This window comes from Fistularia commersonii, chromosome 32 (genome assembly GCF_037954325.1).
Source record: "Fistularia commersonii isolate RoL2024-O1a breed Wild chromosome 32, RoL_Fcom_v1.0, whole genome shotgun sequence".
Taxonomy (NCBI): domain Eukaryota; kingdom Metazoa; phylum Chordata; class Actinopteri; order Syngnathiformes; family Fistulariidae; genus Fistularia; species Fistularia commersonii.
In genome coordinates, this window is record NC_141315.1 from 1814599 (window position 1) to 1838419 (window position 23821).

General features: G+C 39.9%; 1 protein-coding gene across 4 annotated transcripts in view; it reads left to right on the plus strand.

The window, feature by feature from the left end:
• pcdh15b (protocadherin-related 15b) overlaps nucleotides 1-23821 on the plus strand; it is a 180861-nt gene that overhangs the window by 112238 nt on the left and 44802 nt on the right. For all 4 annotated transcript variants that reach the window (XM_086140114.1, XM_086140113.1, XM_086140116.1 and 1 more), the window contains 8 exons: nucleotides 1248-1360; nucleotides 10557-10666; nucleotides 11167-11307; nucleotides 15522-15649; nucleotides 18068-18298; nucleotides 18608-18696; nucleotides 21288-21464; nucleotides 21774-21992. In XM_086140114.1, coding sequence (XP_085996240.1) covers nucleotides 1248-1360; nucleotides 10557-10666; nucleotides 11167-11307; nucleotides 15522-15649; nucleotides 18068-18298; nucleotides 18608-18696; nucleotides 21288-21464; nucleotides 21774-21992 — 1208 coding nt within the window. The remainder of the gene's footprint in view (nucleotides 1-1247; nucleotides 1361-10556; nucleotides 10667-11166; nucleotides 11308-15521; nucleotides 15650-18067; nucleotides 18299-18607; nucleotides 18697-21287; nucleotides 21465-21773; nucleotides 21993-23821) is intronic.

The window sequence follows — 23821 nt, forward strand, 5'->3', positions numbered from 1 at the left end:
CGCGATCAGATGAATCGGTAACAATAAGTTACATCAAGTGTGACCAGGTCTTTTGTTTTATGCAGAAATATGCTACACTTTTATTTCTTCTTCTTAGCCTGCTATTGAGCCCCCCCATTCTGCTAGGCCTTTTGTGTTGTATGTAGCTCAGTGGTAGAGTGCATGCTTTGCATGTATGAGGTCTTGGGTTCAATCTCCACTGTAAGTTGCTTTGGTTAAAAGTGTCAGCCAAATGACTGTAATGTAAAAGATGTTATCTTTGCTGTCAGATATAAGGATCAAGTGCACTCACAAATCATCACAGTAATAGAAGCTGTTTAAGGTTGTATCCATCATTTATCACCTAAAGAGGAAGGAGTACTACTACTCAAAACAAAGTGGATATTTTTTTGTTTGTTTGGGTTTTTTGAAAATGAAATATGTTGAATAGGAACACACCCTTGTTTTTCACGGGGGTTACGTTCCAAAAAGAACCCGTGATAGGCAAAATATGTGAAGTAGAAACCTTTATTTTTTTTTACAATTATTAAACAATGAAATACTCTATTATACATTGAAAAGAAAGAACAAACCATTTTACAGGCTCAATCATTTGTTTCACAAATAAAAGTACTGTACTTTAGAAATGTTTTTTTCAACAAATAACTTCTGTACTGTACTGTCAAATAATAATTTTAATCATCAATGTGAACAGAAGGCTTCAAATTGCAGAGATTAGCACCGCCCACCGTGACATTATTGCTACTGCGAAACTTATTGCTGCTGTCTTATGTTTTTTTCTTCCTTCTTTATGGAACAAACAGAAGACTCATTAATTCAGTAATGCCGACCTACAGCCGCATAGCTTTTACCTTCCCTTAGCATGTCCAGAGGTTTAACTTTTTCTGCGATAGATGGCATCTTCCGCTGCCTTTTGGGCCCTGACGCAGGTGCTTTTGTCAGTCCAGAGCGGTTTGTCAACATTATGGGTTTTAGAGAAACTCGAAATTGCAAGAGAATTTGCACGTCCGTAATGTAAATTTGGCAAGCTGTTTTACATACATGTACATATTAAACTGCAATGGTATTGACGCACAGGTAGAGAAGAAGCAGAGTGACTTTTTAGCCAATCAGAATGCAGAACACAATGCACGATGCAAATCCATGAAGTAGCGAAACCGTGAAAAGTAAACCGCGTTATAGCAAGGGATCACTGCATAGTAATCAGTCAGTAATGTAACAGTGTGAACTCGATGTGTTCTTGACAGCTGGTGGTGGTGGCCTATGATGATGGTGACCCAATAAAGGAGAGCACCACCCTAGTAGAGATCACAGTCCTTCAGCCCTCCATCATTCCTGTCTTTACTCAGGATGAATACAGGTACTCTGATAACACATATTTTACAATCTAGGTCAATACTGACTAAAACAAACATAAAAATATCAGAAATAATATGGTAGACAAATTATTACATATTACGCATTGTTCAGGGATTACTATTTGAATCTTAGTATCAAATGTTAAGTTCCAAAAGAATGATAATGATCAAATTCACAACTGAAAAGTTTAAAAGATAAGAGGTTATAGGCCTGTACAGCATTACTGGATTTAATAATGAAATTTTTAAATTTTGCTACTATAGATTTTCAGATGATTCCAATAAATCTTGTGTTTGATTGTAAAGCTGTGTTGTATCTCAAGTTCAACCACCACATTCTCCTAATCCTCATATATGCAAAGACGATTGTGCTGTTGTCTCATCACAAACCTACACACACAAAGATTTTTTTTGTTTGTATACTATAAAGTTGTAATTACACAAACAGGGAATGCAACATTCTCATTAGTGGACTATGTCTATTTTATACTATTGGGGCCATAGAAATAAAGACAGAAACCTGATTTCAGTTAGAATTGTTTTTTTTTTTCAAATTGAGTGTCGCCTTTAACATTAGTTGGCCATAAATGTTCCCTCATTACAAGGAATGCGGAGCTATAACATCTGAAGAATTGTGGAGTAAAACTGCAGCTCCTTCCTGCTAACTTCATGATACAAATTGGTATTGAGTAATGTGACACATTATTTTAATTTGAAAAAAGGCGTTCCATCCAATTGCCACTTTAGTGTTTTAATGTTGTCTGGATTTTTTTACATTATTGGATCACTGAGTTTCAGACAATTTAGTTTTTGGACCCTTGAGTTTATTATCCAGTGTGTGGCATGGTGGAGTGGTGATTAGTTCTTCTACCTCACAGCATGTTCTACCCAGGTCTGCTTGGGTTTCCTTCCACAGTACAAGCACAGTAGGTTAATTGAGTAAATTGCTCAGATGTGTTAGAGTGAATGGTTCTGATGTGGGTGAATGGCCCTGCGATTGGCTGTTCTGTGCCTCTCCCCTGGTGGTAGGGGGGATAGGCTCCAGCATCCCCTGCAACCCTATGTAGGATAAGCAGTAGATAATGGGTGGAGTTTATTATACGGTGTCATCTAGTTTTCCCATTTTCCTATATCTTTTCAGCCTTCTACATTTGTCTCCTTTTTTTATTTTGAAGACTTTTGTCTGCTGTGTCATGAGCTTTCTCCCTGATTGTAGCATCAATGCTCATCACAAAACCCTGTCCCACTGTTTCTGTTCGATCAGCTCCATCCCTCGTGTTTTTTTTCCTGTTTCTTAAATGGAACATCTGATTAAACCAATACACAATGAAAACACATTTAGTTTTTATTACTTTGGGTAACTGAGGGAAGAGGTAGTTTGAAGGGGGATTTGGGTCACCTCCATTCTCTATGCATTTTGGTTATATTTGATGCAGATGGCTTTTCATCTGCAATATTGACATGATGTTCCAAATAACTCTTCAAAACTTTAAAAGTGATTCAGCTCGATGTATTTGTTTGCTTCTCTCCCGACAGGACTGTAACTGGGGGGCATGTTTTTCATCCCTGGTGTTTTCTGGTTCAATGTGTTTCCTTGTTAGCTTTTGGTAATGTCTGGATAACCTGCGTTACACACCATATTCCTCAAAGTAGAATGTAAGTCCTGCTATAAATGGAAGAAAACCTTCACATCAAGACCCGCACTAACAACCAAACATAATCTAATTGTTCCCTTCCTATGATGTCATCTCCCCACACCGACTCATCTTGAACTAGAGCTTCCAGAAGAGGTTCGGAGGTAGTCTGTTGTGGTTTTATGTGGCTAATGGTTGAGCTGGGAATTCAGATGGCATCATAAGCTCCTCGCTGTTCTATCTCTCCTTGCTGCATGTTCAACAGTTGAGGACCAACTCATTTGGCTGTTGGCTCAACTCAGGCCACAACACTGACTGTTGTGCCCTCTCTGCACTCCCTGATGGCCTTCTTGTAGCCTGACGAGAACATAATTTCTCATTGCTGCTGGAATAACAAGCCTGCTTCTTATTAGCAAAAGGCCATCTTGTACTGTGAGAAATGCCTGTTCTGCCCAGTACTGTCTCCCTTCAGCTGCTCCCTCAGCTTGTCCAGGTAAGCAGTGCTTGCTCGCAGATCGTCCATTACCATGTCCACATAAATCTTGGTGTCCTCAAAGACCTGTATCTCATCTGATATTACTCCACTCTTCACAGAAGCCGTCAACAATGTGTCAGTCACACATGTCGCTGGTAAGAGACTGTGGACAGCTGAGTAAGAACACCACACCAGGCACATTCAGAGAACAAAATCTGAAGAGGGAAAATATCCAGTGGCTGGTAGCAAGGAGGCTCAGGAGAGGTTTATGATCAGTTTGCATCTGGAAGCATTTGCCAATGAGAATATTTTGCAATCTTTCACATGCCCAGGTCAAACCCAAGGCTTCCTTCTTGACCTGTACATATCTCTGCTCTGTTGTGACAGACTGATATATTTGCCACTGGTCTTCATTCTTCCTTCATCTCTTGCAGAAGCACTGCACCTAAGCTGTAAGACTTTGCTCCTTGCTCTTTTCAGACACTGCTCTTCTTGTTCGAATCATACATAGCCAGCACGAGAGGGGATATCAGTGCATCTTTCAAGTCCTGGAACACTGGCTTGGTCAATGCCCCAGAGCCAGCAGTTCTTCTCTGACAGGAGGTCACACAAGGGTTTATCTCTCTCAGCCACCCATGTGATGAACTTTCCCAGCTGGTTTACCAGGCCAGAAAAGCTCCTCAGTTCACTCACATTTGTCAGCTCTTTCATTCCCTACCTGAGTCTTGTTTGTTTCAGGGCTTATGCCTCTGGTAGAGATTATGTGATCTAGGATGGTCACCTTCTTCGATTTCTGTTTGTCGACGTTCAACATGATGTCTGCCTTTGCGACCCTCCCAAGCACTGAGTGGAAATGAGTGATGTTCTCTTTCGCTAGAACCCCATGTTCATGTCCTTGTTGACTATGATGGCTCTGGCCACCATTCCTAGTGTATCCTCTACCGATGGAAGGGTGTATTTCTCTTGTCGTGCCAACTTGTTCAGTTTAGTAAAGTCCACAAATGCGCACAGCACTTGCTAGCTTGGGCACCACTATGTTGGCTCCTCTGCCCTACTGATCACTGCTAGGTTCTCCGTGTGGGGCAGTTCCTGCTTTACTTTTTCCATTAGTACTAGCGAGATCAGGGCAGCACTGGCTCGTGTCTCCCCAAGCCTGATCATGGTGCATATCGGGGCATGGAGGCAGTGTCTCCCTGAGCCAGTCCCAAGCCCGGATAAATGCATTGGGTTGCGTCAGGGAGGCCATCTGGCGTAAGACTTTTGCCAAAACCAAACATGCAAGTCAACCATAGCCATATTACACCGGATCGGTCGAGGACCGAGTTAACAATGACCACAGAGTCGCACAAGGCCGGGTCTCACCAGACTGGGTCCCAGGCGGAGTTGCAAGCAGGGCGTCTCGGGAAGGCAGGGTTGCAGGTCGGGCCCCAGGCAGGATCTCAGGAAGAATCTCAGGCAGGGTTACAAGAAGGGCCCCAGGCAGGGTTACAAGAAGGGCCCCAGGCAGGGTTACAAGAAGGGCCCCACAATCCTTCAGCCCTGGGACCTCCAGTTGATCCTTCCTTCGAGCCGTCTTGATCCCTTGTGAATTCCTCGGTCCCGAGCAGCGCATGCCGCTGCTCTTTATGGGGCCGGATAATTAGCGGCAGCTGGTGCAGATTGTCAATTTGACCCAGCCGTGTCAGACCCTGACACAGGTAGACTACATTTTGTATAGACGAGGTAACCTGAAAGAGATTAGTGACTGCAAAGTAGTTGTAGGTAAAGAGTGTAGCCAGACAGCATAGGATTGTGGTTTGTAGGATGACTCTGGTGACAAGGAAGATCAAGAGGACAAAGGCAGAGCAGAGGACAAAGTGATGGCAGCTGAAAAGTGAGGAGAGTTGTCTGGCTTTCAGAGAGGAGTTGAGAAAAGTTCTAGGTGGTCAGGGAGAGCTTCCAGATGATTGGACAACAGTTAGTGTTATCAGGGAGACAGGTAGAAAAGTACTTGGCGTGTCATCTGGAAGGAAAGTAGATAAGGAGACTTATAAGGAGACAGGTGGGAATGAGGAAGTGCAGGAGTATATACGGAGAAAGCGGTTAGTAAAGAAGAAGTGGGATACTGAGAGGACTGAAGAGAACAGACAGGAGTACAGGGAGATACAACGTAAGGTAAAGATAGAGGTAGCAAAGGCAAAACAAAGGGCGTACGATGACTTGTATGCTCGGTTGGATAGTAAGGGGGGTGAAAATGATCTATACAGGTTGGTCAAACAGAAAGATAAGGATGGAAAGGATGTACAACAGGTCTGGGTGATTAAGGATAGAGCAGGAAGTGTATTGACAGATGCTAGAAGAGTGTTAGAAAGATGCAAAGAGTATTTTGAAGAGCCGACGAATGGAGAAAATGAAAGAGAGGCAAGTGTAGAAGAGGAGACTATTAAAGACCACAAAGTAGTAAAAATTAGTAAAAGTTAAGTGCGGAGAGCATTGAAGAGTGGAAAGGCAGTGGGTCCTGATGATATACCTGTGGAGGTTTGGAAGTGTGGAAGTGTCTGGGAGAGGCAGCGGTAGATTTTCTGGCTTGATTATTTAACAGGATCTTAGAGAGTGGGAAGATGTCTGAAGAATGGAGAAAGAGTAGTGGAAACTAGACTGAGAGCAGAAGTCAGCATTTGTGAACAGCGTTATGGCTTCATGCCCAGAAAGAGTACTACAGATGCAGTATTTTGCGTTGAGAATGCTAATAGAGAAGTACAGAGAAGGCCAGAGGGAGCTGCATCGTGTTTTTGTAGACCTTGAAAAAGCATATGACAGGGTGCCAAGAGAGGAGCTCTGGTATTGTATGAGGAAGTCTGCAGTGGCAGAGAAGTATGTTAAACTGGTGCAGGACATGTATGCTAGCTGTGAGAGAGTGATACGGTGTGCTGTAGGGGTAACAGAGAAGTTCAAGGTGGAAGTGGGACTCCATCAGGCATCCGCTCTGAGGCCCTTCTTGTTCGCAATGGTAATGGACAGGCTGACAAATGAGGTGAGACAGGAACCTCCATGGACCATGATGTTTGCAGATGACATTGTGATCTGTGGTGAGAGCAGAAAACAGGTAGAGGAAAATCTAGAGAGATGGAGATATGCTCTGGAAAGGAGTGGAATGAAAGTTCGTCACAGCAAGACAGAATATATGTGAATGAGAGGAACTCTGGTGGAACGGTGAGGCTACAGGGAGTGGAGATCAAGAAGCTGGAGGATTTCAGGTACTTGGGGTCAACAGTCCAGAGCAACGGAGAGTGTGGAAAAGAGGTGAAGCAATGGTTCCAAGCAGGTTGGAATAGGTGGTGAAAAGTGTCAGGGGTACTATGTGATGAGAGACTATTGGCCAGAATAAAAGGAAAGGTGTACAAAACTGTTGTGAGACCAGCGATGATGTATGGACTAGAAACTCTTACTCTTACTCTTACTCTTATTTGAATAATTTCATTAATCAAATCCACACAAGCGAGCTCTAAGTACTTGATTTTGTGTGGGAGTAATTGACATTTCACTATTTAATATAGATGGTTTATCTTTGTTTGAGACAAAATTGTTTGTCTTTCAAGCAGGCAAAATAAAGTAACACTATCTTTAGAAAGAATTCGGAAAGGCAAGGAAAAAAGTTGTCAGCCGAGTATATTACTCAACTTATGAATATGTAACAAACCATCTTAAAATGAGACTGCACCTACCTTAATAATTATACTCTGTTTCTCTCTTTTGTTTTGTTTTACTTGTTAAGTTTTGGTAGTTTGTTTTCAATTCGTCTTTATTCAAAAATCTTGAATCAGTTTATGTGCCCAGGCATTACATTTATACATGCAGTCACACATTTTTGTCATCTTCTGTGTGTGTATTTGTGCATGTGTTTGCATGTGTTAAGTGTGTAGCATTTTTAATATATTAAGAGTGATAAAACAGTGGGGCCATTTCTATGCTTTTAACATTTTTAGACTCACAAACACGCACACGTAATTTGCAGAGCGGATTATAGACTGAACATTAGTGATGTGTAGTTTCATAAATTTCCCGGTTTTGCTCGTGTGTATCTGAATGCTACCATAGGTTTCAGCCACATGCTTTTACTTTCGAAATGAATCTAATTACAATGTAGTATGCAAGTAAAGAAACAGATCTATTGTGGATTTCGAGGTAGGACCCATATGCAGATGCAGGACTTCACACCAAAATGGACAGAGTTCAAAACAGCAATTTTACTTTGTCCAGGTAAATAGGTACACACAGACCAGGGCAGGAGCAGGCAGACAAGGTAGCGGGGGGACACAGAGCCCAGTGAGATTCACAGTATTACACCTCCAGATGGAAGGGGTGAATGGGGAAGACAGAAGGAACTTAGTAAATGACCCGGCAACCAGTGAGGCTCAAAGCTCTGGCTTTTAAGAAAGAATGGGTATTCCTTAGTTTGGGTGGTAGTGAATTGGGGAGTGGAATGGCTGAATGCTCTGGGCAGTGTTGCTGCAATGATTTAAAGAGGGTGAAGAAACAGTTGAGCACCTCTGCCAGTGACACGATCAGGTCTCTTACCGTCACATTACTGCCTCTGATACTGGTGATGCGCTATCAGCCCTGCCTTTCCTTCCACAGTCTATTGCTTGCAAGGTGGGACTCTATCCTCCTTTTTTAGTCTACTTTGGCTTCTTTAAATCCTCTTTTCAGGTCAGCTCGAGACACACTGTGATCCAATATTAAATAATCCATGAATATATGGAACATGAAGTGCTCAAAACATTGACTGAAGTTTTGAACCAGTACTGTGATGACATGAGTGAAGTAAATATGTCTAAGATCCCTAAATAAGACAGTGCTGTCACCTAGTCAAGTATTCATGGCTACATACAACCACTACTACTGGAAGTGTATTAACCATGAGCACTCCTTCAATACATCTCTTAAAATGCTGAGTTTGGTTTAAACTCATTCAGTTTTTTAAAACTTGAAATCCTTGAAGTGTTTTTTTTAATTTAGATAATATATATCTTAATGAATATCTTAGACTTTATATAGACTTTACCACAAGATTTTCTAAGTACACATGGAAACACATGGAATCATGATAGATAAACCTAATAATTTTTCTATCATTTTTAGCATCTAAGTTGTTCCCCCATGATCATGGCTATACATATGTTGTGTGTGTATATATATGTATATGTACATGTATGTGTGTGTGTGTACATAGGAAGACACCGTAGATTGGCTTTGAAGTGACTGTCCTTTGACATGCCTTATATACTCACTTTGGGTCTTCTATGGTATTGCAAGGCCTAATGTTATGTTATGTTATGTTATGTTATGTTATGTTATGTTATGTTATGTTATGTTATGTTACTTTACGTTACGTTATAGGGACAGGCATATGAGGAGGTTGGTTTGTGTTGGGAATAGGCAAATTGTGGGCATCAGGCATTCTGTCAAGTGTGCTCTTTTGTGTGTGCATGCGTATGTTTTTGTTTGTTTTTGTGTTTGTGCTTGTGCTTGTGTGTGTGTGTGAGGAGGGGGAGGGGGGAGAGTAAGGGGGATAGCCTCTCACCCCATGGGACTAGGGGCTGGGCAGCGTGGATTAACCCGGGATATATGCGCCCCCAGAAGTTCACAGTGTTAGTTTTTGTTGGTGTTTGAGAACTTAAGTTAGAACTTGCGTTCATCTCCATAATCCTTCCTTCTTACACCGGACATCCACGTGCACACTTGTACGTGCGCACAAGCATGTGGGTGGGTGGATGAGTGTGTATGTGAGTATGTGAGTATGTGCACGTGTTCTTAATATTGTATGTGTAGTGGGTGAAATCCAATATTTGTCTCTTTGTTAATTCCAAAATAAAATCCATTTTGAATTGCATCCTTGTCATCAAACACACATAAACATGCTGCAACTCCTCCACCCTCTTTCTAAATGTATTTTCTTTACTTGCTATGACTGTAATAGAAAATGCCTGTTTCAACAAATTCATGAAAATAAACAAAAAACGTCTGTATTTGATTTGTGATTGGAACCACACATTTGCAGTCACTTTTACTTTTGTTTTTATTGTTAGGGTTGTGTTGGGGAACAGTAACTCCAACCCTCTAACCCTAACCCTAACTCTTTCAAACATAGAGCCTTTATTAACACCAGTGAGTTTAAAATATGACGTGTCTATTGAAACAAAGAGATATGAAAAGTTTTAGACATTGTTTATTGTTTGGTTTATTGAATTGATTTTTTTTTTACTACCAATCTGTCTTCACTGTGGACAGCAATATAGGAATTTCATTGTACAGAACAACAGAGTTCCATGGTGTACATATGACCAAAACACTTTGAATCTTGAATCTAGAACTTTTAGATTAGTGAATTTATCAGAACGGATTGGAAGCAATCAGACCATAACTACATCAGATGTTTGACTGGATTGTTTGACCAGAGTACAACATTAGAGTGACAATTTATTGACATTTGAAATCTAGACAAAGTTATACCCTCCCTCATATTCCCAAGCTTTCTTAGTTACCTTGTTGTGATGGTGTCGTAGCTTGGCCTGTTGGAAGCTCGTGTTCTAGTCATTTGCTGAATAACTTTGTTGATGTAATAGCTGGACTCGGTTATTAATAAACTGAAAGCTACTGTAAATGAATTCTACTTTAAACTTCTTTCCAATTACTGAAAGACAAAGGTCAAACAATACAAGACTTTGTCTGGGTTCCCTAGGATAGATGTTGGTGTCTATGGTTTCTTTGAACAATTGTGTCACTAACATCATACATGAAATACACCTTTCCAAATGTGCTGGATCTTCAGAAATTTTGATTGAAATTTTAAGACGGGCAGCAGGAATCATGAAACAATCACCCTTGGCTCCTTATGTACAATGCCTTTCTATTTTATCATTTGGTAAGCCAAAGTACCGAAAGTGAATGTATTATGGGAAGTACTTTTGGAACGACTTTACAGATTCAACTCAGTTGATTTCCAACTTTCAAACTTGCAAGGAACCCTCAATAGAAAGTAGGCCCAGGTCTAAACATACATATTTAATTTCCTTATCGTATGCTCTTGGTTGACTGATCCCTTACCAGGTTTCCACCAGTGAGTGAAGAGGCTGTTGTTGGAACCCCTGTGGGGGTCATCATGGCTGCAGCTGTCAATCAAACCATCATATACTCCATCATCGAAGGCAACGAGGGAGGTTAGAGCATGTACATCTCTTTATCCACCATTTTACCATTGTGGGCTTTAGTTGTTAATTTGGCAACCTTCACTGCATGTTAATGACCATAAGCATATCAAGTTGTGAATTTAAATTAGATTATAGGTATGTCACCTCATAGCTGTTATCCAAAGACAAAACTATAAATGTACTTGTTGCAGCCACTGACTAAAATGTGTTCTTTTGACAAATGATTTTAATGTCACGGCATTGAAAGAATTATAAACAAGTTTAATGCCATTATCAACATAAAAAAAAGTGTGTTGTCTGAAATTACCCCCAAAACTGTGTCAGGAGTAGACCTACGTGCAGGTTAGAACATCAGTTGATCAACAACTGTTCATGGCACACTCTTTTTTTCATTTTGAGAATGTAAAAGTAAGCATTAAACTTACTACCATGCACAAGAGAGTGATTTTTTTTCTCACCCCGCTTTCATCACTCTTGGTCTGTGTCTAAAACTCTGGCTTTTTCTCCAGGTGTATTTGAATTGAATGAAACAACAGGAGTTATATCCACAGCTAAGCCTCTCGATTATGAAGCCAATTCCAGCTATGCTTTAAGGGTGGAAGCAGACTCCATGAGAGTGGTCACCTCCAACCTCCGAGCTCCCTCTTTGAGTAAGTAATTGGTCATCTGCACCTTCTACCTTTACCCCTGTCTAAGATTACAAATGTTTGACGTGGTTTGCATTGTCATAGATTTGATTGATTGTTTTTGGTCAAACACTCTTGACAATTGCCCAAAAATAGCAAGCAAATCTATAGAACGCAATAATGCTTTCTGTAGAGGTAACCTGACAAAGCACAGCCAAACTAAAACTCAAATTCCTAGCAGCTAGAGCAGGGGCCAGGAACCTTTTCGACTGGGAGAGCCATAAAAGATGAATATAAATATAAAATTCTAAATATATTTAATTGAGAGCCATATAATATTTTTTAACGTATAGTAAATTAAATATGTCTTACTTTTAATGCAACCTCTGGCGCTGCATGGATTTGTTAGAAGTGCCGCTTTATATTTGACTGTTCCATTGATGCAATTTTATCATTACATATTAGACGTACCGCAGATCCAAATTCCTCAGTCCACGCAGTCTGGAATGCACGGTAATTATCGTCTTTTTTTCTTTTCGCCATCATCCTACCCAAACTAGTTGGGTATCTGATAAAATTAATTTCTTCACCTTTACAATGACCTGGACATGCTTGGAAGGCATTGGTTCCCGACCCGACTAATCGGGTGACCCGTGAAATTTATCTTCAAAACTAATTTGTTTACTTTAAAATGACACAGTATTATGAAGAAATATCACAAGTATTTTAAAATCAGTTGCAAACTGTTTTTTTTTTTTTTCAACTCAAAATTGTCTGGGAGCCATATATGGCTCGCAAGTCATAGGTTACCAACCGCTGAACTAGACATTAAATTGATGGTGGTAAGCAATCAGCAAAGTTTATTTATGAAGGTTCTCAGTCATCTAGTGGGTTGAACCAACATTAGATCAAATATGTTGGGAAAGCCCTAAAATCTTCTGGCCACCCTAAGTCTGCTTTTTTTGGAAATCAACAGAGGGCACATAGAACATTAGGAAGATAAAAACAAACTCAGGGACACTGTAACACAATGCATTGCTGGTTTTACAGAAAAGCAAATGGATTTTCAACAAACACCAAATTCCAGTACATTTCAAACCTCAAAATGCCTCACAGTGCCCATGGAAGGGATTTTAGCCTTGAATTAATTATATTTGGACACAATGATATTATCTATTTACTGTTACAGCTGCTAGCCCACCAATATATTGCACACACCAACACCAAAAGTTCCACAAGTGCCAGTGTGTTGCTACATCAGTCACAGGCCCACATTTTGCCAAATGCAAAGACAATTGTGATGACCTCTGTATTAGAGCGACCAAACAACTTCTGCACAAACAGATCACCCAGTACAGGAAAGCCACCTCTTCAGGTCAGGGCTCTGCAGTCCTCTTGCACCTTAAGAAACTCTCCTTTGAGGACTTAAATAGGCACATTCTGGCCAGGGAAGACAGGTGGTTTGAATGAGGAGTCAAATAAACCATCTTTGTCAAATTAGAAAAACATACACTGAAGAGAGGACACGGTTTTAGATACAACCTTTTTGTAACCATCCCAAGACAGATCAACAGACACACACCAGATCCAACTGCACTTAACAAACCACGCGGAGAGATCCACAAGTGAAACCAGGCTTCACTAAATACATCCTTAGCCTTAGCCCAAGTGAACTATGGGCTTCCTATGTTTTATGCAACCCACACTTTAGTCTTACAATCACTTATCACAGTAGGTCTAACTTAGATGGGTCCCTGAAATTTGTACCTTTGCTTTCCAAACTACACATACATGATAAGACGCACATTACGCATAAAAACCCCACTCAACCTATAAGTTGAAAAACAAGTCAAAGTAAGTTAACTTGAAATATGAAATATGGAAAAAAAAAATCTTAACTTGGACCAATGTCCATCCTCTGCTCCCAGCAGTTATGTACTCAAAATCCCCACTGTCAATTAGAACAGAAGATTACTCTTGGATGAAAGGTCAAGGAGAAATTAAGCCCTGTTACCACAACATTTGACAACAATTAATTAACATAGTATACAAAATCACTAACTTACCTGCTGGTTTTTGCAGCATGTTTTAACACTGCAGTGTAATTCAAAAACAAATTACAGTTAACTGTGTTGAATGTTCAAAGGTTCAAATCTAAATATTTCAACCCAGTCAGTGGTTAGATTCATGTGTTCAAGGGGTGATTTTATTTATTTTATTGCATTTTGGGCTTTGGTGTTACAGAATGTGAACTATAATTATGCACATCACAGTCCTTGCTCAGCACAATGAATGTAATATCTCTTAAATAATTCATTGTTGACAAGTTTGCCATGTCAGCATTTTTGAATGGGAATCTCTCATACTTTTTCCTATTTCCTAAGCACAGTTCCTTGGCACCAAATTAAGACACAGTAATAATGGCCTTTCCAAAGTTTTGTTTTAAAACATTTGACCAAGTTATCAATAATTCCATAGATTAATGCACACTGTAATTATACAGAGCCCTGCTTAGCTGTCCTTTGCTGCCTTGCTTGCCAACCTATCCTATTTCTATTTACCTTGGGTTACCAAGTGAAAGACATTTATGATTAACATTTGATCATACGGTAAATCTCTGACAACCATACAATGAATTAAACTGAAGAAGCTCCACCGCTCATTGACTATCACTTTTTCTTTGTACATTATTTCTTTTTATACCTCTACCTTATTTTAACTCATTCAGTAATTATTTTGCCTCTTGTACAATGCCGCTCACTTATTTTCTGTAACGCCCCCCCCCCAGTAAGAAAACATTACGCACCCCCCACTCTACCAACAACTACAAAAATTATCATTTATCCGTAAAATTGTTACATGTACACCTCTTCACAATATTGTATCCTTATTAACATTAATGGAAAAAAAAAGAAAAAAATATATATCAAGTTGCGATAAAGAATTACTTTATTAACATTTATTAACGTAACTGTGCTCGCTAGTTTTCTGAGGTAGCTTTCACAAAGCAGGATGATTGTTGGCAATATTTGTGGTGTTTTCGCTGAAAAAAGACAAATGGCTTATCAGCGTAATAGGAATGAAATGTCTTAAAGTGGCACCTTAATTTATTTTGCTTCATGCTGTCCACTGCCAACATTTTTTGACACTGTAAAAAGCACCGGTCTTTCCTCGTCTCCCACCATAGTCATAGTGAGGCCAAGTGCTACATCCGCTTTGTCATATTTCCATGATCTCCAGCTGTCACTGCAAGAGTTCACACCGAGTGTGAAGTGGCCAGAATAAGGATCAGAGCCTCCAAATCTGAAACCATGGTGCTCAACCAAAAATGGGTGGAATGCCCTCTCCGGGTCGGGGAAGACGTTCTGCCCCAAGTGGAGGAGTTCAAGTATCTCGAGGTCTTGCTCACGAGTGAGGGAAGGAATGAGCGGGAGATCGACAGGCAGATCAGTGCAGCGTCTGCAGTGATGCTGCCTCTGTACCAGTGTGTCATGGTTAAGAGGGAGCTGAACCAAAAGGGGAAGCTCTCAATTTACTGGTCGATCTATGTTCCCACCCTTGCCTATGGTCACGAGCTGTGGATAGTGACCGAAAGAACGAGATCGCAGACACAAGGTAGTTTCTGCCACAGAGTGGCCGGGCTGGGTTATCTGTCAGGAGCTCGGAGTAGAGCCGCTGCTCCTCCACATAGAGAAGAGTCAGATGAGGTGGCTTGGGCATCTGGTCAGGATGCCTCCTGGATACCCCCCAGGGGAGGTATTCCAGGCATGTCCATCTGGGAGGAACCCACGGGGAAGACTCAGGACACACTGGAGAGACTATGTCTCCAGGCTGGCCTGGGAACGCCTTGGGGTTGAGGAGCTTGACCATGTGGTGGTGGTGGGGGGGTCTGGGCCTCACTTCTCTGGCTGCTACCCCCGCGACCCGACTCTAGATAAGGGGGAAAAGATGGATAGATGGATGGATAAATCTATAAAATATAAATCAAATGTTGTGGTGCTTGCTGGGGAAATTATGATAGAGCCTTGGGGTTGTGAATGAGTTAAACTTTAATCAACAAGCAACAACAACAACTGGAAACAGAGAGCCTCTGGGTGCAAATACATCCCCGTCTGAAACCACGCCCCCCAGCCCCCCCTTAGCGTCCACCAGAATGTAAACCATTTTTGAAATCAGATTTCTTATTTATTGTATTTCTATTAATACAAGAGTGTAAAGAGTTTTCATGTGTTTTTCAGGTAACACAGCAAAGGTGGTGATTGATGTCCAGGATGAGAATGACCATGCACCGGTTTTCACTAGATCCCTTTACATTGGAGGGGTTGCAGAAGATGCCAAAACCTTTACCTCTGTCTTGCAAGTACAGGTAGAGTACAGAATAGATACAAATCCATATCACCAGATCATCTGCATTGTTGATGTGTATATAACTCCATGAACATCAAACACTATAATCTTAATAAATACTGCATTAATTGAGTGAACAGAATTGTGGTATTGCATTCATATTTCACATTTCATTAACACATTTTTCTACAAATGTAAACAAATTTTTGGATGTTCAATGTTTAATTTAAGAGGTAATGATTGTCATATTACTAAGTAAAAACCCACAGATTTTGCATTTCTTCAAAATGCACGTCTGTCTAATTTCAATATACTTACATTTTAATATCTGTATACACCTTGAGTGGCATTCACATGAATATTGTTTCTGCTACTTAAAGTCATTACTGAACTTCTCTCTTTCAGTCACTTTCTGAGACGTACTGATATATCTCGCTCTGTCTTGTTGAAAGTAGAAACTCAGAAAAGGTGCTTTCATTGGTTTTTTTTTTCAATATAATTTCCACGTCATTAGATCACGCACAGTTTGAGTGACAGAAGAAATGATAGAATTATATTGAGCATGCAACAAGACCTTTTTTTCCAGTACAGAAATTGGCGTTTGCGAACTCAGTATTCAGAAGACCATCCTTTGATGTAAATGGCTCGCAATGTATGAGAAAACTTTCTTATTATTATTTGGAACTTGTAACTTTCTCCTCAGTCATCTCACTCCTAAATACTTTAAGATGTTAACAAGAAAACAAAATATATTGCCTGTTACTCAATGCAGGGGGAAGGGAAAGAAGTGATAGTACTGTCCGTTTTTGTGGCTCCAAACACGGGACCGGACTTTGTTGTCCCAGTGTGTTCAGATTATCATTCAGGGAAAAAACGTCACCACGGCCAGGAACTCATCAAGCAAGAACGGTTTATTCAAAGTCAGGAAAATTCACTTACGAGATATCCCGGTTCAGAGATATCCTGGGCCGGAATGAATGTCACCCTGAGAGGATCGTTCACCCTCTCTGGAAATCCACGGAGACGCGCCCAGTGGATGTGCAGATGAGGAGGTTCTGGCCCCAAGCCAAATGTTCAGGCTAATTTTACACTTCTGACCCTGAGGTCGGGTTTACTTCCTTATAAGGACTTGTTTTACACACTCTTGGAATGTGGGGTGTGGGGCGAGCTGCTCCAGTGACTCCATGGAGTGTGATGTCAAGGCCACTGGTCTAATCACTGTGGGTGGTCGGGTGTTCTTTTTGTCACAGGGACCAATCATGAGGTTTTCCACAAACAAGGGACAACCATCGTGTTCAGACTCAGGCTAAATTATATGTGGAAAACACCACACAGCTTAGTAGCACATCCTTTCAGCACTCAAAGGACAAGGCCATCAGGGCCTGCCGCTTTTCTCTGACGAAAACAACTGAACTCTCTTCTCACGTCACCCACGGTGATGACGAGGGAGGTCAGTTGGTCGTCAGAGAGCACTGATGGGGAAGGGGTGAAGGGCTAAGGTGAATAGACAGGAGCAGGGAGTGTTTTTAAGTAGAGATGGTGTGAAAAAGGTGCAACCTAAAAGGTTGAGCTGGGAGGGGAGATAAGGTGAATGGTAGTGGGGGTAGAAGAGCAATCAGGGTTTTGGGAGGGGTTGAAGGGAGGGGGATGGACATACGGGGTTGAGGTGAGTGTGCGGGGGGGGGGGGGGGGGGAGTCATGAGAGGAGCTAGGGAGAGGGTGGGCAGAGACCCGTTCATCGAACCTGTAGGTCTCCACTTCACCACTTTATCCTCACTGGGAACATCCTATGTAACGCCATCTCAATCACTCCAGTTTTTTTTTTTTTCTTTTCTAAGTGACTCTTTGGTCCAGGCAAGTTTTAAAGAAAAACAAAAAAAATGAATGTCTCACTAAATGTAGGCCTGTGACAAGAGGCTAAGCAAAGGCTATACAAGTGTTTGTATGTATGTGTTATGGAATGAGGCACTCGTTATTCAGACTTTTAATCAAACAAATGAACTGCATACAGCTTAGAGCCCAACTGCAGTTCGGAAACTTCAATGTAATTAGAAGAAGAAATTGTTTTATTTTCACATACAGTTGTAGATAGAGCAAAACAAAAACAACAACTATGACAATAATGATAATAACAAACTATTATAATGGTATTGCACAGTGGTTAGCGCTTTGGCTTCACAGCATGAAGAACCCTGGTTTGATTCCAACATGGGGAATTTCCTGTATAGAGTTTGCATGTTCTTCCTATGTCTGCGTGGGTTCTCCAGTTGTCTGTCTGCATATGTGGCCCTGTGTTTGACTAGCAACTGTCCTCTTGCTCGATGACAGTTTTATGTTGCACAACGCACACTGTCAATGATGCTAATACACGTGGGAGTATTATGATGGGAATTATAGCAGTTATAGTTCCTCTTGATTACATTTCTTCACCTTCCAGGCCCTGGACAAAGACACTGGTAACTACAGTCTAATGATGTACCGGCTAATCAATGCCCCCCCTGCTGGTAAAGACACTCAAGATAGCAAAGATGGCTTTGTCATCGAACCATACAGTGGGGTAGTTAAAACAGCAATCATGTACCGCAATATGAGGAGATCATATTTTAAGTTTGAGGTGATTGCCCTGGACGACTATGGACAAGGACACAGCAGCAAGGCAGACATAGTAGTGAGTATGCTTCTTTCTTGACACTATTGGCTGATTTATGTCACCCACTACAGTAAAACTTCCTTAAAGAAACAATTGATTTTGATCTGTCTGTACTGTAGTAGAAATGTCAATTCCTCCACAAAGTCCACAATGAAGAACAGCTTTAAGGGTATTGAAAGTGTTTGCCAATTTAAGGGCAAAGTGATGCAAATATTCTGATACACTGATACAGTACATATCTTAAAATAACAGTGGAAACCGTTTTCAGTTTATATAACTGCTTGATTTAATCTGAATTGTATTTTGCTTTTCCCTTTTTTGGTAAAGATATCAGTGGTGAACCAGCTTGACATGCAGGTTATAGTATCAAATGTGCCTCCAACTTACGTGGAAAAAAACAAAGAAAAACTGCTCAGGTAATGCAGTATAATATGATAAACCTTTGCATGATGAATTATATTCATATCTGCTGTTTTTGTTTTGTGAATACATTAAATTCTCTCGTGAAAAACACACAAATAAAAATTTGAATGTGAACAAATTGATATCTTACCCTTTAAAAGTGACTTTTACTGTGATTTACTGTGATTGTTTTTGTTGTTTTTGGTTAAGGTATTCTGTGATTCATAAAAATAAATTCAGTCAATTCAGACATTGTTTCAGTACATGCTTTGTATGAATTACGCTGGTTTGAAAACCTGTCGTTTTAACCATTGACAAATTATCAATCAGACATAACCAATTTTATGTTTGTTTTGTAAAGTGTTTTTTTGTTTGTTTGTTTTTTTTATCAAGATTTGTACAAGACTAAGCATCCAAAGACTAAATCAGAGTAATTAGCATGCTCTATTGTACAAGGCCCAATTCCAATGATGTTGGGACATTGTGTAATACATAAATAAAAACAGAATACAATGATTTGCAAAAAACATTCAACCTATATTCAGTTGAAATACACTACAAAGACATGATCAAACTGATAAAAGTTAATGTGTTTTGCAAATATTCTCTCATTTTGAATTTGATGCCTGCAACATCAAATTTTGCTGTCCCAGCAAAATAGCTGGGACAGAGGCTACAGACTAGGGGAGTTGAGGATTGTTCAAAAAACATCTGTATGTAGTATTCCACAGGTGAATTGGAAACAGGTGAGTGTTTTAATTGGGTATAAAAGGAGCAACCCTTAAAGGCTCAGTTGTTAACAAGCAAGGATGGGGCGAGGTTTCATCACTTTGTGAACAACTGCATGAGCAAATAGTACAACTGTTTAAGAACAACATTTCTCAACTTGTGATCTACGGTCCATAATATTGTCAAAAGAGTCGGAGAATTTTGAGAAATCTAATCTGCGCAAGCTGCAAGGTGGAAAAGCAAATATTGAATACTTATGATCACTCAGACGGTCCTGTATTAGAAACCGGCATGTTCGTGAAAAGAATATTGCCACATGGACTTAGGATCTTGCACATTTGTGATGGCACCATTAATGCTGAAAGATACAGACAGGCTTTGAAAGAACATATGCTGCCACCCAAGCGGCATCTTTTTTAAGGATGTCCCTGCTTGTTTTCAGCCAAGCAAAATTCTGGCCACATGTCGACAGCATGGCTTCATAGTAAGAGTGAGGGCACTAGACTGATTAGTTCAGACTTGTCTCCAATTGAAAATTTTGTGGTGCATTATGAGGCACATAATACAACAACGGAGACCCCTGACTGTTGAGCAACAGTTGTACTTAAAGCAAAAGTAGGAAATAATTCTGTGTAAAGCTTAAACAATTAGTGTCCTCGGTTCCAAAACATTTATTGAGTGCTGCTAAAAGGAAAGGCGATGTAACACAGCGGTCAAAATGGCCCTGTCCCATTTTTACAATGTGTTACAGGCATTAAATTCAAAATGGGTGAATATTTGCAAAAACATTAAAGTTTATCAGTTTGAACATTAAATATCTTGTCTTTGTAGTGAATTCAACAGAAAATTGGTTGAAAATAGTTTGCAAATCATAGTATTCTGTTTTTATTTTTGTTTTATGCAACGTCCTAAGTTCATTGGAATTGGGGTATTGTACTATGAATTATTAATTGTACAAAATATAGTTGCTATAGTTACGCTTCTACCCCGCCTCTTGCCTGATGACAGTTGGGATAGGCTCCAGCATCCCCCGCAACCCTGAATGCAGGATAAGCTGCGGGAGATGGATTTATTTAGCAATGTTTCTTCATACAGAATTTCTGACCAATATCCTAGACAAATCACAGAAATATTTTTTTCTGGAAATTAAGATTTAAGTCTTTGTCAGTGAATTATTATTGTACTTTTTGTGATATAAGAATTTTAATGTTACCTTTATATCACTAGTTTTTTTCTGGTTCTTCACTTTCTGTCTCACAAATAAACAAAACATAACCTGATGTGCTCAAGTACATTAGCCATTCCTTTTCACAAGTTATTTTTTTACTAAACCCCTTAACATTAACTATACACTACAGCGCACAAAAGATGGATAATAACATCTCCAACAGCAGTCTTTTGGACAAAGAATTAATTCAAAGAAGGAATATTAATGTGTATACAAAAGTGTGTATATGTCTGGATATATTTAAAAAAAAAAACACAAAATCGGATATTCTTTATCTTACATGATAATCTTAGCCAAGAGCAAATGTATTTGTCCGCACCTCTATATATATATCTGCACATAATATATCTGCACCTTGCACACATTCGGTATAATCATTCAATATTTCTGTAAAATAGTCACCATATTATGTCTATTAGTCCCATCGTAATACACACAAGTACCATTGCTTCCTGTCCCAATTACAAAACCTGCTCATAGGAAGGTGTGAGCACGCGTGCGTGCATGCAAGTTTGTGTGTGCGTGTGTGTGTTTATGTGTGTGTATGTGTGTATGTGTGTGTGTGTGCGTGCGTGTATGTTTCAGTATGCTTGAGTGAGTTAAAACCATCGCCCTTTTAAACTAAACAGATCTATTTTTCATTGTCAGCATTTTGGAACAATATGTCCAGGAACAGATACCAGGAGCTAAAGTTGTTGTGGAAACTATTGGACCCCATCGCCATGGTGATGGAACAGAGCAGGAGGACTACACCAAGTCCAACTTAATGATTTATGCTATCGACCCACTGACAAATAGAGCTGTGTCCAGACAGGAGCTGTACAAGTGAGAAGTTTGTGAAAGTAGTATATTGGCAAGACTTGGACAGTCTTTGACCTAATTTGCATGATATCTCTATTAATTGTTTTGCTATTCTTCTTACAAAGTGAAAGGATAACAGAACAAAGGTGTTTGACTGTGAGTCCAATTTGTTGCATAATTGACTGAACATTTAACTGGCATTTGAGCCACATGATAACTCTCAGTTCCTATTGGCAACACTTCCTGAGTGAACCGCTGTCAGAAATGTCTATCAGCAAATGCACAAGTCATAAGGCACAATTAACACACAGTATGTCTCTCATTCCTTCCAAGGTTTCTTGATGGTAAACTCTTAGACATCAACAAAGAGTTCCAGCCCTTCCTCCCTCCAGGAGGCAGGATTTTGGAGATTCGAACTCCTGAAGTGGTGACCAGCGTGAAGAAAGCTATGCAGACTGTAGGCTACACAGAGGGGGCATTGTTAGCTCTGGCAGTCATTATTATTATCTGCTGTATCCCTGCCATACTAGTAGTCATTATCACATATAAGCAGTAAGTATGACCATTGAATCTAATTAAATCAAGCCTGTGATTTAAAGCATGTATGGCACAATGAATTCATCTTCCAAATCAAACATAGCAGTTTTATATCGTTGCTTTGTGCTTTTTCTTTCAATGTGGAATTCTAAGCTGGCTTCACAAGACATTATTGATTCAATTGATTACAAAATGAAACCTTTTACTCTCAACAATTAAAATCAATGAAATATTTATAGAATCCAATAAGCTATTTTCCACTTCTCTTTTTGGAATATGTCATATTGTATTTTATGTAAGAAGCCATCAGCAAACAGTACAAACATTCATATGAATATGAAAAACTAATTTTTCTCTCAAGTAGAATAGCTTTAAATACTTTATAATGTTTGTAATTGTGGCCAAATACTGCCAAGAGACAATCAAGCATTGCATTTATCACACAGGACACACAAAGTGCTTTACACACTTTTGTTGATGGGCTCTGAGCTCTTGTGTCGCCCATTCAAATTTATGCAGGCCATTACACTTAAGAAATGTTTTCTAATTTAAAGATGAATAACCACAAATTGTGTGAATATTTGCAGAAAACAGAGATTAAAAAAGGTATTTTGTAAACTGACTAATGATAAACAATTATCCCTTTTTTATCATTTCCAAAAGGAACATTGTTAACAAGGCATTTTTTTCTAATTCATGATTCAAATAATCACGTGTCTGTCTCTCTTTGTCTCTAATGTGCTGCACCTGTCATCTCTAGATTCAAGGAGTGAGTACTATATTCCTCTATTCAAAAAACACAAAGACCTTATCACAGACTTTTTGCTGTAAATAAGAGTGAGAGTGATGAGTAAATAAGAGTTTCACTATACATTAAATGAGTGAAATATGACATAGTGGTGACACAGACAGGGCTGTGGGCAATCAAACAGATTCCACCTGAGTCACTTGAAAGCAATAAATGTCTGAAATGGACAGTTTTAAAGGTGAATGTATGTATGTTTGTAGTCATTTGGGTTTATAATGAATGAATGAATGAATGAATGAATTTTATTTAAGGACAGACAGTACAGTGCCATTAAACATTTCAGCATAAAATGCGATATGAGAAGATGGATGTACCAGACAGGCTTAGCAGAGTTGCTATATTGCACTCGGCTGTCCGTGGGTGGAGTAAATGTACTCCAGTGGGGAATAAAAACAATTAGTAAGTAGCTAAAACAGGTTGAAGACAGGTTAAAACAGGTTAAAACCGGAAAACAAGTTAAAACATGTTAAAACCAGTTAAAACCGCTTGCTTGTGGTTAGGGCCGTGATAAGAGGTTCATATCATTCTTTTTTTTTTTTTTTTTTTTTTTATTATGTGCAAAAGCAAGGCGGAAGCATCAAGGAGGCTGGCGGGGCAGGTCGCTAGACAGTTTGGCTCGAGACGGAGACGGTTCTGGCTTAGTGTTGGCATATTTGTTTTCTTAGCAGGAGCTGTTTGGTGGCTTCAATGAAGCTCCGAAGACTCAAAGTTTTAACTCCTAGGGGCAGATTGTTCCAGAGTTTTGGGCCGACGAAAGAGAGCGAGTTCTGACCGAAATATGTTTTTTTGTTTGGAATGGAGCAGTTTCCCTGGGTGCCACTTCTTAGGTTGTTGTGGGATTTGTCGAAGAATTTGTCTAGGGGGCCGGGGGCTGCACCGCTTAGTATTTTGTGGACTAGGGTGAGGTTTGCTAATTCGAAGATGTGTGGGAGGGCAAGAAGATTATGTTTTTCGAGGATTCTACAGTGGTGATGTGTGAGATTTTTTTTATCTAGAATTTTTAGTGCTCTTTTGTGCACAGCTGTAATTTTGAAAA